At 35.9% G+C, this 16,536-nt stretch overlaps 1 protein-coding gene across 2 annotated transcripts in view; it reads right to left on the bottom strand.

The window, feature by feature from the left end:
• Positions 1 to 2,277: 2,277 nt before the first annotated feature.
• TBC1D15 (TBC1 domain family member 15) overlaps positions 2,278 to 16,536 on the bottom strand; it is a 36,293-nt gene continuing 22,034 nt past the window's right edge. For both annotated transcript variants that reach the window (XM_040594344.1, XM_040594345.1), the window contains exons 9-17: positions 15,009 to 15,112; positions 14,622 to 14,716; positions 13,078 to 13,194; positions 10,200 to 10,300; positions 9,384 to 9,483; positions 8,905 to 9,002; positions 4,024 to 4,140; positions 3,346 to 3,432; positions 2,278 to 2,642 (exon numbers count right to left, since the gene is read on the bottom strand). In XM_040594344.1, coding sequence (XP_040450278.1) covers positions 2,436 to 2,642; positions 3,346 to 3,432; positions 4,024 to 4,140; positions 8,905 to 9,002; positions 9,384 to 9,483; positions 10,200 to 10,300; positions 13,078 to 13,194; positions 14,622 to 14,716; positions 15,009 to 15,112 — 1,026 coding nt within the window. In that variant the 3' untranslated portion in view covers positions 2,278 to 2,435. The remainder of the gene's footprint in view (positions 2,643 to 3,345; positions 3,433 to 4,023; positions 4,141 to 8,904; positions 9,003 to 9,383; positions 9,484 to 10,199; positions 10,301 to 13,077; positions 13,195 to 14,621; positions 14,717 to 15,008; positions 15,113 to 16,536) is intronic.

Here is a 16,536-nt window from a genome sequence, read left to right as displayed (position 1 = left end):
TGTGTTTGTAGTCTCAGCTTAAACTAAATCCACCCCTAACCATGAGGGACAGTTTGGTGGAGGATGAGGTCCCTCTTGGTGGCAGCTCTTTGCAAGGCTGCCGGCAGCGGGAAGTTACAGGTAATGAACGCTGGAAGGGGCACTTGATCTCGCCGTTGGGAAGCAGAGCAAGCCCACCTACTCCAAGCTTTCCACAACAGCTGCTCACTGTTAATTCAGGAGCAACCTTCTCATCCTTGACATCCGAGCGTGCTTAATACAAAAGAAAAAGATCAACAATTATAACCAAAAAGGGAAGGCAAACTTTAAGGGCTGATAGTATTTCTTAGCAACCATAGCCGTAATTCTAATAACAAAATTCCACTTACATATACTTCTCCTAAACATCTGAATATTCATGTTCAGTCAATTATGATTTTCTCCAAGATCTCAGTATGTTGCATATCATTTTTTATGGCTGCATACCCTGAATAACTAAAGAACGATGCATAGTTAATTGACAGATTTGCCCACTGCATTTCTGTTTTAGACATTTCTCTCCACCCTTCTATAGTTCATTTTAACATAATTTTTGATAGAAACATTTTGCAAGTACATTTCAAAGTGAACTAGGTGCACCAAAACCCCCTAACTTGCTTAGTATATCTGAACCAAAATTGTGATTATCTAAGTTCTAGTGCCTTTATGTATTCTATGCCATATTAAATGAACTGCCAAGAAGCACAATGCTCAACAGGGAACTGTGACACACGACGCTTCCCAGTAATTTCCTGGACAGGAAATGAAAGGCTACAGATACACTGAGCTATCAATCCTTGACTTTCACTGCTTAAGACTCTCCTTATTAACTGATGAAAGATAGCACATGCATGGTATTAAATACAAAATCTATACTGATTCAGCTCTCCAGTGTTTGTTCACAACTGGTGAGAGAAGTTTAATCAGGTCTCAAATTATTGAAACAACTTGATTTATCTATTAAAGCCTTTTTGTATTACTTGTATTTGCTTTAGATGGCACAAATAACATTTGTAAAAGTAAACTGCTCCAGAAGAAAGCTCCACTATATCCCATGCATCAACTGTCTGGAGTCAAAAGGCACGTTCCACTCTGTAACAGATATTCCCACTGCTCTTCATTATTCACAAAATACGTATCAAGGGACTAACCATTGTTAGTTATCCCCTCTAGCTCATATTCTTATATCAACAACCAGACAACTACATATTTTCTCTAAATATGATTTAATTAAAAACACTAAATAAGCTTTGATTTTTATTTTATATATGTACAATAGTTACCAAATAATGAATACACTGAATCAGTTATGTTAAATTTCACATAACGTCAAAGGACATCAGCATGGCATGGAACAAACTCACACTGCCTTCTGCATATACAAAAAAATCCATTAATGCTAATTGTGATTACTGATTTGTTTTGTGGTTGGTTGTTTGTTTTTTTTATAACCTGCTTATTAATTCTCCAAATAATGTTGCCATAAAAATAGTGTAAGTAGTTAATTGATCAGTTAATATATTAGCAAAGATAAACATTAGTAAAGTTTGCAAGAAATCAATTGCAAAATTACCTCAAGTGTAGGACTGAATGTATTCACATGAAAGTTACCTTCAGTTAGAAAAATTCTGAAAAAGAGCCCAAGTTGGAGCTGTGCATTAATTTGGTCAAACTGATTCATACGAATGAACAGTCAAGTTTATTCGGATATTGAAAATATGACTATCCTTTTTAGTATTCACAAACATTTGCGTATATAGTGCATGTATGTGTGTAAATATATATATGCATATATAAAGTGAAGATATGTTAATGTAAAAATATACTGTTCATCCACTCCCAATTACACAAAATTCAGTATTTGGACATCAAACTGTTTAAGTATAAATGTCCATTTCAAATCTACATTCAACCAGCAACAAATACTTAGAAGTATTTTTGTAAACAATTGAGATAGGGAAAACCCATTCATTTACAAAACGATCCTTCTTTAACACATCGGCATCCCTTCAGCTTGAAAATTTTTCTACAGCAGTTTCATCTGGCCTATTGTGAATCTGCTCGAATCAAAGAGCTCACACAGTCTTAGATCAATACATGTGAAAGCTCAGCAAATGCAGATTTTTTTAATTCATTCTTTATCACCATCCATTTGCAGTTCACCAGCAAAAAGAAAATGCACTTGGCTACAAAAATATTAAGGAATGTTATTGAAAACAAAAGGCTATTTTGGTAGAAGAAACTACAAAAATAGTTAAGTTGAGTCATGTTGTAAAGCTTTAATGCAAGAGCATTACAGTACAGGTTTTCTTTCCAACCTTAAAGCTTAATCAACACCAAATTTAAATATCCATCTCTCAAGTGCTTGAAAAAAAACATGCTCAGTAAAAGTCTTTCTTCAATTTAACAATATGTAATTACGCAGGTGTCAGGCTCTGCGTCTCAGACATCTGTTGAGTGCCGTCTCTTGTTCCATTGGCAGCAGTTACAGGTGTTGAGACACTCTGATATGACGACGTCAGACAACTCAACACAGCTCCACTTTCGTCCTCTCCAGTATCTGAATCTGGTGTTACAGAACTGGTTTCTAACCCCAGGATCTCACTAACTGCTTGCGGCAATTCCTAAAAAGGAGGGGGGGGGGGGGGGGGGGGGGGGGGGGGGGGGGGAAGAAAACCACCCCAGTATTAAAAAATCACCATAATTAAATGAAAAAAGTTAACAAGAAGGTCCCGCCCAGTCTGCCCCCCACCCCCAGTAAGTAATAATTCATCTGAATTTAGCTGTACTGACAGCATCTCTCAGCATTAGTTCCACTAAAGTTACCATTTTCTGTATCTGCTTTTCAAGAAGACAGCAAAGGGGGGACAGGCTCAGGAATCAATTCCCAATTAACAGTATAATCTTAGTTACAAAAATAACAGTCTAAACTAATATAATTACACAATTAATTATAATTACCAAAATTAGTTCTAGTCAGTGAATCATTAGGTTCTACCTAGTAAGTCTGGCATGCTTTCAGTGCAATACACCTTTCACCTCACTTTTCTTGATCACACTAAACATCGAGTTACTTGTACTAAGTTATCTAGTAAGTTAAGAAATCATGACCAAAAAGCATAATCCAGTCTTCCCCAACAACACTGCTCTAGAAAATCAGTAACTCTTGCTCGCAGACTTTTAGAAGACACGTGCCCTATACCGCACATCCTTTATCATACCCAGGCATTTAGTTATTTGCCAAATCATACATGTGCACTGACAGCCAACTACATACTTTTTACTGTCTATAAATGCTCACAGTAGATATATTCAAAATATCTTTACCTTGCAATTCATCATCTGTATAGAAATTGCTTCTGCTTTGCAGAGTATATTTTCCACATCAATTTTCATAGACAGTTCATTGATATGCTAAAAATACATTCACAAAACCAGTAAGTATTATAAATGGTAAATATGCTTTATTTGAAATACAATACACTTTACTTAAACACACTAATACTGTACTGCACTGCTAGTAAGGATCACCTTACAAGCTTGTTCCTTAAGCTATGAAATGCTAAACATACTCTATTTGCTTTGACAAATGCGTACTGAAACCTGTAGTAGGCAGTGCTGGCTTTCACCAGTATCCAATATTCTTAAGAGGAATCCACGGCACTTCTAAATGTGACAAACTATCCAGCCCTCCTAGGTATCCCCCAGATCACGTTTTCAAAGAGATGATAAATAAGATTATAGAAGAAAAAATCAAAAATTAAGATTAAACATACTAAGCAGTAGTCTAAGGGGCAGAATCGTTTTCCGTCTGTTAATAATCTTAGCACTAAACATAGACATAAACCAAATCATTTTGAAAGCATGGAAGATAAATATCTGGCTCACATTTAAGCCTTCAGAAGATAGTATGAACTTTTCCTGCCGCCCAACATGAAATACAAACACATCGCATTAACTTCAAAAAGTTAATTAGTATTTCAATAACACATAAGAATTCAATACCTTTAATATTTCATTAAAGCCATAGTGCTTGTCCATTATTTGCTGTTTTTCAGATTCTAAGATAGCACAACAAAGGAGAAGATGAAAATTCTGGCAAGGCAATCCTGTCCACATGACCTGTTAAAATAAGAAAACCACTTTTTAAGTGCTCATGCTCTTCCTCAAAAAAACAAAAGCAGTTCTTAGAAAATGAGTTGGAAATGCCCTCAAGCCAGGCAGCTTAACTAACAATAAGCTATTTTTGAAGGCAACTAAGTATTTATGCAACTATGTGAAGTTTGTCTTTTGGCCAATTAGTAACAACTGCAAGTCTTGAGTCACCAAATGCTTATCCCATTCTTTAAGACTTCTGTGTCTACCAGGTTGCCCACTATATACAGTTATTAAGCTGCCTGAGCTTGCAGTCCTATGAGTGTGTGCGTTCTGCCTTGGCTCTTGAGAAATTCTCCCATTCAAAACTACTAACTACACAAAAGTAATTAAAACTAACTAATTATTTGTGTGGCTTAGTGTGTCTGCATTAAGTATGAATTGGTATAAGTGCGTTGTGCTCAGCAACCTCCCAAAAAGGTTCTATCAATTACAAATAAGGTGCTAAAATTTTTCCCAATTTCCCCACTACAAAAGCCCAAATACATGTACACGCAGGTGTTGGGGGTAGGGGGGTGTTACTTTCTGACTGCAGACACATTGGCTTCTGGTCCCACAGAGGCCACTGATAATCATTCTGCGAGTTCACTGGGACTGAAATGTGCAACTTCAGTATTAATACCCTATTTCAGCATGTTTTTAAGAGTCACATTTAAAAAAAAGAAAAAAACAGTCAAAGAGAATAAGCATGGTGGGCAGAAAGCTGGAGAACACTTCTGACAACAAAAAAAAATGAAGAAAAACCTGCATAAATTGCTCTGACAGACATATAAAGGGATTTAAGTCAATGGATTTACTCTCAAAAAGAGGCAGGTAAGAAAGCAGACTCATGAAGATTCAGTCTTACTTCATTAGCAAAAATTTCTTTTCTTCGTTATTGATAGAACGCAGCCTTAAAGCTCCGCAAGAGCTTACTTGAACTTTTATCACTAGTACATGTAAACAGAATTGCATAAATCTGAGAGATATCCAAACCAAGTTCACTTAAAATAAAGCACAATTAATCATGAATGTTTCAATTAAGGTTCAATTCACTCAGTCCAGAATTAAATTTCACATCTTTAACAGAATATTGGATATCTGAAAAAGTATTCTCTCACTCCTGGAAAAAGGCTGGAATACAAACAGACTGATACAACAGTAACAATCATACAAAATGCCTACAGTCTACCAAATACGGTCTTTCTACACACTACTGGTTCTTTTTGGTTTGGTTGTGGTTTTGTTGTTTTTGGTTTTTTTTCCACTCCTACTTCTTAAGAAGGAAATACTGACAGCTATACATGGGTTTGATTCAACACCAAGTCTGCATATGAAGAGAGCAGACTACTACCCACACATTTCTGGTACACTCAAATTCTCATGGCATTCATACCATGAATCATCTACAGCAATCATAATGAAGTATATCAGACAATAAGCTGCGTTAACCTAACCATGATATTGATGATAGAAACATGACAGTGCAGGCTATAGGGGAAATTGACCCAAAATATAGTCCTGTTTAACAGTTACCTTTTCATGGACATTAACAGAATATTTAACTTTCATGTCTCCAACTTAATGCTATCCTACTGGAATACCTACTTAAAGAAGTACTGGCTTCAGGCTTAACTGCAGTGGAAGCTAGATCTGGCCTCAAAAGGGGAAAAAACACAGTAATACTAGCAAGGATGCTTACAGACATTCTCTCCTCTCTGAGGAAAATTAGCAGCTGTCACCAGCTGCAAGAAATTCCATACTTTTTGCTACTGTTTTCAATACACCTCTCAAAGTCTGGAGCAGAGTATGCAGTTAAGCTTATGTACGTAAATGCATAACAACAGCATCACAAAGAGCTGAACAGATCAAAGAAAAGCAGCATTTAAATTAGGAATATAAAAGTATACCACTCAAGTGTATTAACTCTTTTCCTCCTGTATCTTTCTGATAAAACTATGCAAGTAAGGACTCCTTTGTTCTGGTGCTACCTCAGCATCCATGAATATTTGTAACCAGTACTAACATATATGTAAAGTAATTTATCACTAGATCACTCCAGTTTTATACTATGTGAGCTGTACTAGCATAACACTGGAAGTTAATTCTGAGCTAGCTACGTAATCTTGTTAAGAGAATTTTTCTTCTGGGATTCTTCTTTTTCTACCCAGTCTTTCTGCACTATCTTGAGAATGAAGCAGCCCACTGTGCAAGAGAAGAATAAGACCAGGCTGGAATTACTAGGTAATATTGTCCATCCCTCCACTGTGAAAGAGGAACGGAGCTGCTCTCAATTCTGGGACATCTAAGCAGTGGCTCAGTATGCTGTCTATCCTGGCTGAGTTTGAGAGAGACTGCTGAAACATACCATAAATAATCCTACCCACAGAGCAGTTTAACCTGGATTCATATTTCTGTAAAAAGGTGTTGCATATAGCACTGCAAATACCATGTGTCTCAACTTACCCACACAAGGTAGAATGACACCTCTCTAGCACGTGCGCTGCCTAGCACACCCTGCTGCACCATGTAATGATGATATAACCACCCACATTTTCTACCACAACCTGATTGTTATTGCTTTGCTCAGTAATTAGGAGAGCTTAGGTTTAGCTTCCACTCCAGCTGGTGGGGAGTAGTATCTCCCATCTTCAAGGCAAAAGTCTAATAACTGGTCTAGTGAAGAATCTTCATTCCTTTTTTTGAGATAAAACACTGGAAGTCGTGAAGCCGGTGGGAACAGGGGAAAAGTATCTGATACTACCTTAGAGTTAGGTAACTCAGAGGACAGAAACGGAGGTCCAAAAGAACACCCTGAAATTCATGTATTAGACAGAAAATGCCCTAGAAGTCCTAGAGCTGGGGACTGGAATCTCAGATGGTCCCTCCCCTTCTTCCCATTCTACCCTTTGCAAGCAAGTATGTCACAGGGTGACATCACTTTCAAGTAAGTTCCCTCCATTCATGTGCTATTACAAAACAGCACATCAATTCTGCTCAGACTGAAATACCCTAAAAGCAGTTCATTTTTCTCTGCTGATTACAAAGGGAAAAATGGTCTCCTGTGTCTAAAGCTTGCCTTTGTAAATCCCACATATACACACCGTTAATACCAATGAAGCTGCATAGCTATGAACAGGAAAAAAAAACCAAACTGTTGTAAGCTGGACTTCAACTGTGACAAAGGTGATACTAGCTTTCACATAAAAACATCAATATAATGCCTTAATCAGTTTGTTTTAAAATGGAAAACAAGATTTTCATCTTTAAAACCCCTTCCCGTTCCGTATCTCCTAGCAAAGAAATTGAATGCTTGTAGTAAACATGTATTATAATGTGCCAGAAGAAACCTACAAGACTATCATACATCAATAGTTTCCATCACCTTCCTAAAACAGAAAGAAAAAAAAAAGTTAGAAATATGGTGTGTTTCTTTTCTGTATGCAAATGTATACCTACATTAAAGCCGAGGTGATGCTAGCCTGAGACTATAAACTGTAAACAAAAATACTGTTGTCATCAATTTAAAAAGAAAAATTAATCTTAAAAAAAAATACTGAGAAGACAACATAACACTGAGGGGGGGAATGAGATGGGTGATTTTTTATTTTTTTTCAAAAAAAAATCATTATCATTTATACCTCAGAATAAGAGAATTCCTTTTGTTTTGTACACTTTGGTGCCCTTATTTATGAATGTTATTCATAAAATTTTTAGTCTTCTTCAGTTAAAATACCACTTCAATACTCTATGATAGTAAATTCCACCAACAGATAATAAAAAGCTAAAAAAGATTTACTTTAGACAGCTTTAAATACTGGTCCTCCTCTGTATGTGCCTCCTTTTTCATTAGTGGAAAAAGTGAATAAAAGCATCAACATTATTTTTCATTATAGTACAAACAACATTATTTTTCATTATAGTACAAACTTTATGCATCTCAGTCCTGTTCTTTTCATTACCCTTCCGTTCCCCAATGCAACTCTATGTGATGCTATATCCTAGAATATATGCCTTCCATTCATCTGAACATCAATTCTGATGTTTGGGAGTTTTTAGTGGATACTGTGTTCTTGTTAAACACATCTTACACAATAAACCTGTCCTGTTGACACACTCCTTGATTTTCTTGGAACAAAGAATTAAAGTGTTCAACAAAGTGCTAGTTTGTCTGAATTACTCTACCTGATCCCAAGATTACCTAAATGAAGATCTCATTAACCTGGAATTATCAGAACTTCGACGTTTTATGTTTTACAGAAGTTATTTGGCATCATGAGGCCTTATTATCAAGATCAACTGCATCTTCTGACATCATTCTCTTGATGGTTTGGGCTAACAAAACCTACCCAACCAGTGCTTCATTCCACCTAATCTTAAAGTACTACCAATATCAATGAATTAATCAGACACACAGAAATGCTATTTCTTCTAGCATAAGCTGTTTTCCATTAAAAGTTAACTAATACTCTCCACTTACTACTTTCACTTAAGAGCCTTATCTGAAGGATCCCGTCCAAACTGTTTCCAGAAAGTCACTTTATTCCCCCCAGCTTTTAAAAGTATTTTTTCATTAACTACCCAAGTTGTTGTTTTGGCTAAAAAGACATGACTTATTTTAATATATCCCCAGCATATTGCAATGAATCAGTTTTTAAAAAGTAAATCTTTTAGACTATTCATCACTTCACAGCGCTTTTTGTTCTAAACTCTATAGACTGCTGAAGTTTCTGTGACAAAATACCTTCTTACCTCCCAGAGTCGAAGAATATCTTGAAAGCTAAATTCCCTTTTAAATCTGATAAGAAGCCATCGGAAGCAAAAATAAAGGTAGCCTGAGTCTTGAGATTCTAGAAATAAGAGTGTTACATTGCATAAACACCAAATTTGGCTAAGAAAAGGGAAGGGGTGGGGGCAAGGGCAGCATGGAGAAGGACAACCAACACACTTTACAGGTACGCAATCATACCACTGATTTTTAGGACGATAGCCCCTTTTCAGCATCAAAGATACGTGCCAGAGGATGGCATATTTTTAAAATCAGTAACAAGATGACCCTGTTCTTCAATGGGCATGGAGCAATTATTGAAATCTTTCAGGCGTTATTAATTTACAAGTCCTGTACTCATGTAATATAACTATCAGAATTATGTTTAAAGACTGGTAAGGACATCAATGCATATAGAATGCAGTAAGTTGTTTTAGTTATTGTGCATAAATAACACACCTACCTAAATAACTGCAAAATCCACTGTCTAGTAAACGAAGCAAAGTACTCAGTTGAATTAGTTGCGTCTTCATACCCTGCATCTGTTCTTCAAAATTCTGATGCTGGATAGAATAAAATATCAGCACTGTCATTTTTATTAACTCAATGATCATTTTGATATTTACAGCCATTTTTCATTTTTTTTAAAAAAAAAAAGTTTTGTTATTGCAAGAGTGATTCTCACCCTCTAGCTATTTCACATACGGATATTTAACTGTACTTCTACCTAATGAAATGTCTGCCTTTTACTGAAACTTAAAGCAATGAACTGTGTTTCTTCAATAACACTTTTGTACATAATAAATAACATTTTATAATCAGCCTATGGTCTGTACCTCCAAGCAGCACCACTGCACTTAAAAACCAAAAAGACAACTTTTTTTTTTATTCTTATACCAGTCACATTGTTTTGCCACATGCACCATTCATAAAAGCTATTTTGTGGGAAGTCTAAATTGCTTTTAACAAATGCCAAAAGGTAGGTATGACAGTGAACCCGTCATGAACAGCACCCTGCTAGAGGACTCCCGTTTAATACAAATTTGTCTGTGATGGCTCTGAGTTTGGAATTCCAAGGAGTCAAATTTGTCTTCATGGCACAGTAACAGTATCACAAACGCACAATAACCCGTGTCAATCAGAAGAAACATTGACTTCAAACATAAGATGACTGCTTTAAGAGAATTTTAAAAACCCAATGAAATTTATAAAATAAGTTAACCCCAAATGCTATCCACAGCTTACATTGTTTATGTGGGCTAAAAAAGCCTTATTTTACCATTTGATCCATGTATGATACAAAGCACCAAAAGGCATCTACTTCATTCTCCATAACATACAAGACAGGTGACAGCAAGTCGCTCATCCCCTGGACATAACCTTGATGGAGAAAAAAAGAAAAAAGCCAAAAAGAATTCAGTCAAACTCAGCAGTTAAACAGCAATTTTTCAAGTGTGTAAATGACAGAGTTAAATAAATGCTAGCACTCCAAGTTTGTACAGATACTGTAATTTCCCAACTCAATCACCAGCAAAGACATTTTTATATTAATAATAACCAACATCCAGCAGATCAAACAAGATTTAGCAATGGTTTCTGCCAATCTAAAGAGATATAACACAAACGCATTGTTTCTGTAGTTGTTAACATATTTACAAACTGAGCCAAGACAAGAATTTTTAGTAAAAAGAGTTCCCATTTAGAGCTCAGGAGTACATACTGATATTTTTAGAAAGATTAAATATATACCTTGCACCATCACAAACACAGACTTATAGTTGTTATTCTCATCTCCATCTAATACCTTGCTTTCTTCCAGACGTTTAAAAATCTTTTAACGTCTTCCCAATCCCCCCCAACTAAAGATTTTCTTCTCAAATAGATTTGAAGAAGAGATGTTGAGTTTCATCCCCAGGTCAAAAATATGGTGCAATAGTTTTTATGAAGACAATTTCACAATTAACATTCATTTTTTCTGGCACTGAATGTGCTTTAAGGATTTCTGTAATTAGGGAAGAAGGAACTGTTATGCTTGGATGGCATTTTTAAACACCAAAACCTAAGACTATCTATGTAACCAAGCAGCCAACAACAAAAAAGACTACGACCTATCAAAACTGAGGAAAGGGATTAAGCAAAGTATTGCTTGTGAGAAGCATGAAACAACACATACCCAGACCTGAATCAAGGAAGTGCCTTTAGGTTTCTGTGCCCAGAAACAGTAAATCAAGTTCCTATGCCCTAAAAAGCGCTTACAGGCCTTATAAGAAAAGCTTACATATAACTGGAGAACAAACTGGCCATTTTTACAGCATATAATTTTTACAAATACCTAGAAAACTGTAGTTGTACACAAAGCATTTTCAAAATTCTGTAGCTTTTTAATGCTTATACCAGCTTCCTCGTAATTCACAGCCCAATTAAGAACAGAGGACAACGAGTTTTAGAACTCATTTTTCCCCTTCTTCCTGACTCTTCCAACTACCCTACCACTGATGCTCAAGTCAGCTTATCTACTGCCCTGTTGCTGCTGACCTCACTAAGTAAGGGAGAACACTATTTATGTGCATGTCTATCATCAGTAGTTGGTTCAACCTGACATTTCTCAGTTGGCTGATAACATTTATTAACAACATAATTATAACTGAATAACTGAAAAGAGGATTAGAGTCAATGACTGTGAAAATGCAGAGCAGGTGTGAGAAGAACAGAAGAGGGAATAGAAAACAGGTAAATAATTAAAAGGTCAAAAGAAAAAATGTTTTATTCCCCACACATTTAATACTATAGCAAATTAAAAACAGGTGCAGAGAAAATTCTGTTCAAGACAGTTCACAAGTCTCTTAAAGAATAAAACCAGTTTCATTAGTGCAGACTTAAGGAATTCATTCAGAAAAATTCATTCAGTATTATCAGCTGTTCTGTTCCCTCCCCTGTCTGGCAGTTTGTGGTATTATTCAGACCTCTACAGCTGCTGTCAAAGGATTAAGAGCAGCATCGTACCGATTGCTTGGGTAGCTTAGAAGCCTTGGAAAGAGAGAGTCAAATGCACTACATTTCCATCTATTCTTGCTTGTTTGTAAGACAGAAGACTTACCCACTGCATACATTTAAGCCATCTAAACAATGTTTTTAGTAGCGGGGGTGAATGTGCTTTAAGTTCACTTATATGTTACTCTGCATTAATGAAGGTTGAAACATGGAAAGACGTGAAACACAGCTACGTTTAAACAGCCTCAGTGAGTTTTAGTTTTCCCCTTCTTTTTCAAGCCAAAGATGAAGTCTCACTACAGACTTGACAGAAAGCACAACAGCTGACAAGTACTATGGCTCTGCAGCCAGTTTACTAGTGGTTAAAGAATTGTTCCTACTTTTCCTTCAAATTCTGACACTAAGTGGTATTCTGAGACAGAATACCAAGAAAATACCCATAGTGCACAACAGGCAAATGTCATGCTGGGGTGGAGGAGGGAAGCAGCTAGAATTATCTTTTCCCTCCCTCCCTTCCAAAAGAGTTAACAGAATCCAAGACCTAGACATCCAATACACTGTGATTAAAGCAAGACATTATATGTTCTTGCTTCTGCAGTAAATGCATACACTAAAGCATAATTTTTGACAGACTGTTAAGTGTACTCCTCAAGAACCAGCTTTTGAAGTATTCCTAAGAGCACCCATGTTTACAAACAGCTGGTTCAGCACACTGAGCTTTAATTACAGCAGTGGCAGCTGGTTTATCATTTTTATTGATACAGCAGTCTTAAAAATTGATATAACACTCAAGCTCCAAAGACACAAATCCATTTAAAACTCTGAAAAGCAAAACTGCTTCAATTCCTAAAAATACCCCACAATACAAAAAAATCAGAAACAAAAAAAAAAAGCCAGCAGGAGAGCTACAGTGAAGACAAACTGCCACCAAATTCCCAATCCCACTTCAGCTGATGGATTCAGATGCCTGTGATAAGAATCAGACAGAAGAATAAACAGGATAAGAAACTGACCAAAGCTATCTGCAGTATTAAAATATACATACTGGTATTTACAAAAAGCACTGTAATCAATACAAGTTCAATTGTATTAACAGGCCTCATCATAAGCGAAGCTGCGTATCAGAAACTAAAAAGGCTTTTTACCTTCACAGGAACACAACTTACCTAAGTCAAAGTCGTACATGCAATACGTCATCAAAATATCATGAAGTAAAATCAATCCTGGATTATCTTCACCTTCGTAGAATTTATTTGTTCGATCTGTCCTGTTTACATCTTTTTCTAAGAAAACAGTCCAGATAAAAAAAACATTCTGAATTCATTTGATGCTGGCTTTGTAGAACTTGTTTGAAAATATCTTTAAGCCACTGCTTTTTTCCCCAAACACTGTTGCAAAGCTTTGAAGTGTTTAAGACAACTGCGTAACTGAATGTCATTTCAACAAAAAAGAATATTTTAAAAGAAAGAAAATCCTTCTTGTCTGCAATAAAAAGATTTGCTTATAAATATATTTTAAAGCATTTTGCTTTTTTTTGTTAATACCTTTTATGGAAAATTTCCTGATTATAATTCAGTGAAAATGTTTTACACTTACAGGGATTAAGAACAATTTTATGTGAATTAGCTACGCAATGCCATTTATGAATACTTATGCAATGCAGCATAAGCCATAGTAGGAAAGTTACCAGATGATCAGCTCAAAGACACTGTGATAGTTGATGACAGCATGTTTATAAGTTCTATTTAACAAGGACTTGTAACTCATAGCAACCTGAACTGCCTGTTTCATCAGGCAGTTTTCATGCCTCAAACGTAACAAGCACACAGCATACTCTCTAATAATGTGAAATTCAAGACTGATGTATTTAAATAAGCAAAATTTTGAGAGTGTTTTATCAAAAGGAATATTTAGTAGTTTTGGACCTATTCTACAAGCTAAGCCTAATATTGTCATTTACACTTCAAACACTTAAAAAGGAACAGAACTGCTCTAACAGCAACAAAACCTCAGCACTTTTAGAACTCAAGTTGTTTTTTTTTTCCTGTTAAACACAGACACTCTCTAAAGAGGTAGTTTACTAATCTACTAAGATTAGACTTTCTCAACCCTTTCAGCTTGCCTGCTGAGTAACTGGCTGAAATAAGCTTAGTCCATGTCTCAGAGTAGCACAAAAATCTGTCTCCTGAACTAACTATTCAGTAATCCCACACATTGGTGCCCAAATTGCACTACCAAAGAGAACCAAGGATACGAAATTCTAGTAGTCAGCAGAACTTGATGAAATTTTTAAAAGTAGGTATAAACTCCCACAAGTCAGAATGTACACATACAAATCTCTGTAAGAAATTCTAGAATATAAAAAGACGCATTTTCACATTCTTATTGTATGTCATTATTTTAATGACATTTCCAGTAAAATTACATCATGAAATAACATGGAATGAAGAGCCTTTTGTTATTAAATAAAGGAAGTTAAAAAAAATTCAGCCATTCTGTAACCCGGTGTACAGCCCCGAAGTACTAAGGAAGTTTTAGTATTAAGTATATGATAAAGTTTATACACTTCTGACAACAGCAACATGTTGGTTTTCAATGCCTCCTCATAGAGGTTACTCAAAAGGATGCATTTTTTCATCCTTCATATTTAATTGTAAAAGTGTGGGCATTTTGTACAGTTAGGTATGTTTCTAAGGTAAGAATAATATACCTATAAGACTCCGGTAATCTCTTAGTCTTGAATTTCGTTTTTCCTGCTCCTCACTGACAGATTTCCACTGCAGTTTCATCCTGAAATATTCATCCCTGAAAAAAGATAATTTTGAAACCAGAACACATGCTCCATTATTACATGTCTTTCTTTTTTATTGAAGCATTCATTCATCCTATTGGTTCTTTGGCGTAAGTGGGATAACACCTCGTTTATATAGTATTTTTTAGTATAACATTCATTTTTTTAGTCTTACACACCTCTTTGCATTCAACAATCTTTAGCAGCTGTCCTTATAGTTTCCAAAAAGCTTTCTACACCACTACATGAGTTAAGAAAAAAGCAGCTTTTTAATTTATTTTGTTACAAAATCCCCACTGTACTCACGTTTTCCTTTTTTGCAGACTTGCTCTCTCTTCTTTAGTGCTATTCCAAGGAAAATACCCCAAAAGAAATTTCCATGCCTCTTTTCTTAAAGTATGGCAGAGACCCTAGGGAAAAATGGATATGAAACATTAACAAAAATACTGATTTCCATTTTGTGAGGAAACATTCCTGTAGTGATTGATACAACACTTCTCGAAGTAACAACCTAAAAGAGAATTTTTGTAATTAAGCTTCTTTCTTTTTACATTGTAGCCAAATCTTATCTGCTAACTAGGCATCACACTCGGAGGAAACAGGAGGAAGAGAATGTGATTAAGTAGAAAACTGTAGAAGCAACTGGATTCATCCCTAGACCATAAAAATGAAACTTCATAGAAGACTTTTCTTCCCGTATTTTCACTTCACTGCTGGAAATAAAAACCTTACTGGCATCACAGACTTTAAGAAGCAAAAGAGAAGTACCTTTAGAATTTATATATTTAAAGATCATGCTGCTTAACTGCCAAACTTCTGGTCTCACCACAAACTGATCTTGAGGACTAGACTTCCATTTATTTATTTTTTTTAACTAATATTTTCATATAACAAGACATGGCCAACACGCAGATGAATCTTCCAAGCAACTAAAAAACCTAGTGTCCACTCAAGGACACTATTTATGAGAAATCTTTCCAAGTAATGTTCATCATTGTAGATGGCAAAGATGTACTAGCTGAATTATATCCCAACTCTTCATGAGAGTTGAAAAATTCCCGCAGTATACTCATGAGAATGAGGCACTTTTGCTATCAAGACTCCCCAGTTTACCAGTCCAAGGCCAGCTTGAATACTCACTATATTTCTTCATTTACCATTAGATTAAGGCAAGGAAGATGGTGCAGCAAATAGCATCAACCACTGCAAAAACAAGTAGCAACTGGAACTTTTTCAGTAACAGGAAAACAGTTTAAAAGAGGCATCTTAACTTTTTTTTCTTTATTGAGGATCTGCACTTATGTATGGAAGTCACTGGAATCCTGAGTCATAAATAAGACCAAGTACTCACTCATCCGGCAATGGACAAAGATGACAGGGAAATGTAGTAATTCTCATGACTGCAGAAGGGTCCTTAACTGGGCACCTCAGGCACAGGTATCTTAAAGAACAGTCACAGAAACTGAATACGACCTCGATTTCACACTACCATCTTCACAGTACATTACTTAGTATGTATGTCTTTAAAAGAAATGTAATACCAATGTTATCATTCTCCACTTCTGCTCAAACTCCAAAAATGCAAGACTGCATGCTTGCAAACATGCATCAACAGGTGCACAAAGAATGCATTAAAGGCAGCAGAATTCCCACCAAAAAAGATATATACTAAAGTAACATTACGTAGAATAGCTATGGGACAAAGTTCACAAAATATCCATCACAGAGACTAAGTTCACATTCATACTGCAAAAACCCTCAGTTCAATAAAAAAAATACCAGCAAAAGCATTTAAGACTGCTCTGATGAGGGCCAAATCCAGGCAAACTGCTAG

Source organism: Falco naumanni, chromosome 5, assembly GCF_017639655.2.
Source record: "Falco naumanni isolate bFalNau1 chromosome 5, bFalNau1.pat, whole genome shotgun sequence".
Lineage (NCBI taxonomy): Eukaryota > Metazoa > Chordata > Aves > Falconiformes > Falconidae > Falco > Falco naumanni.
This window is presented reverse-complemented; position numbering and strand designations above follow the sequence as displayed.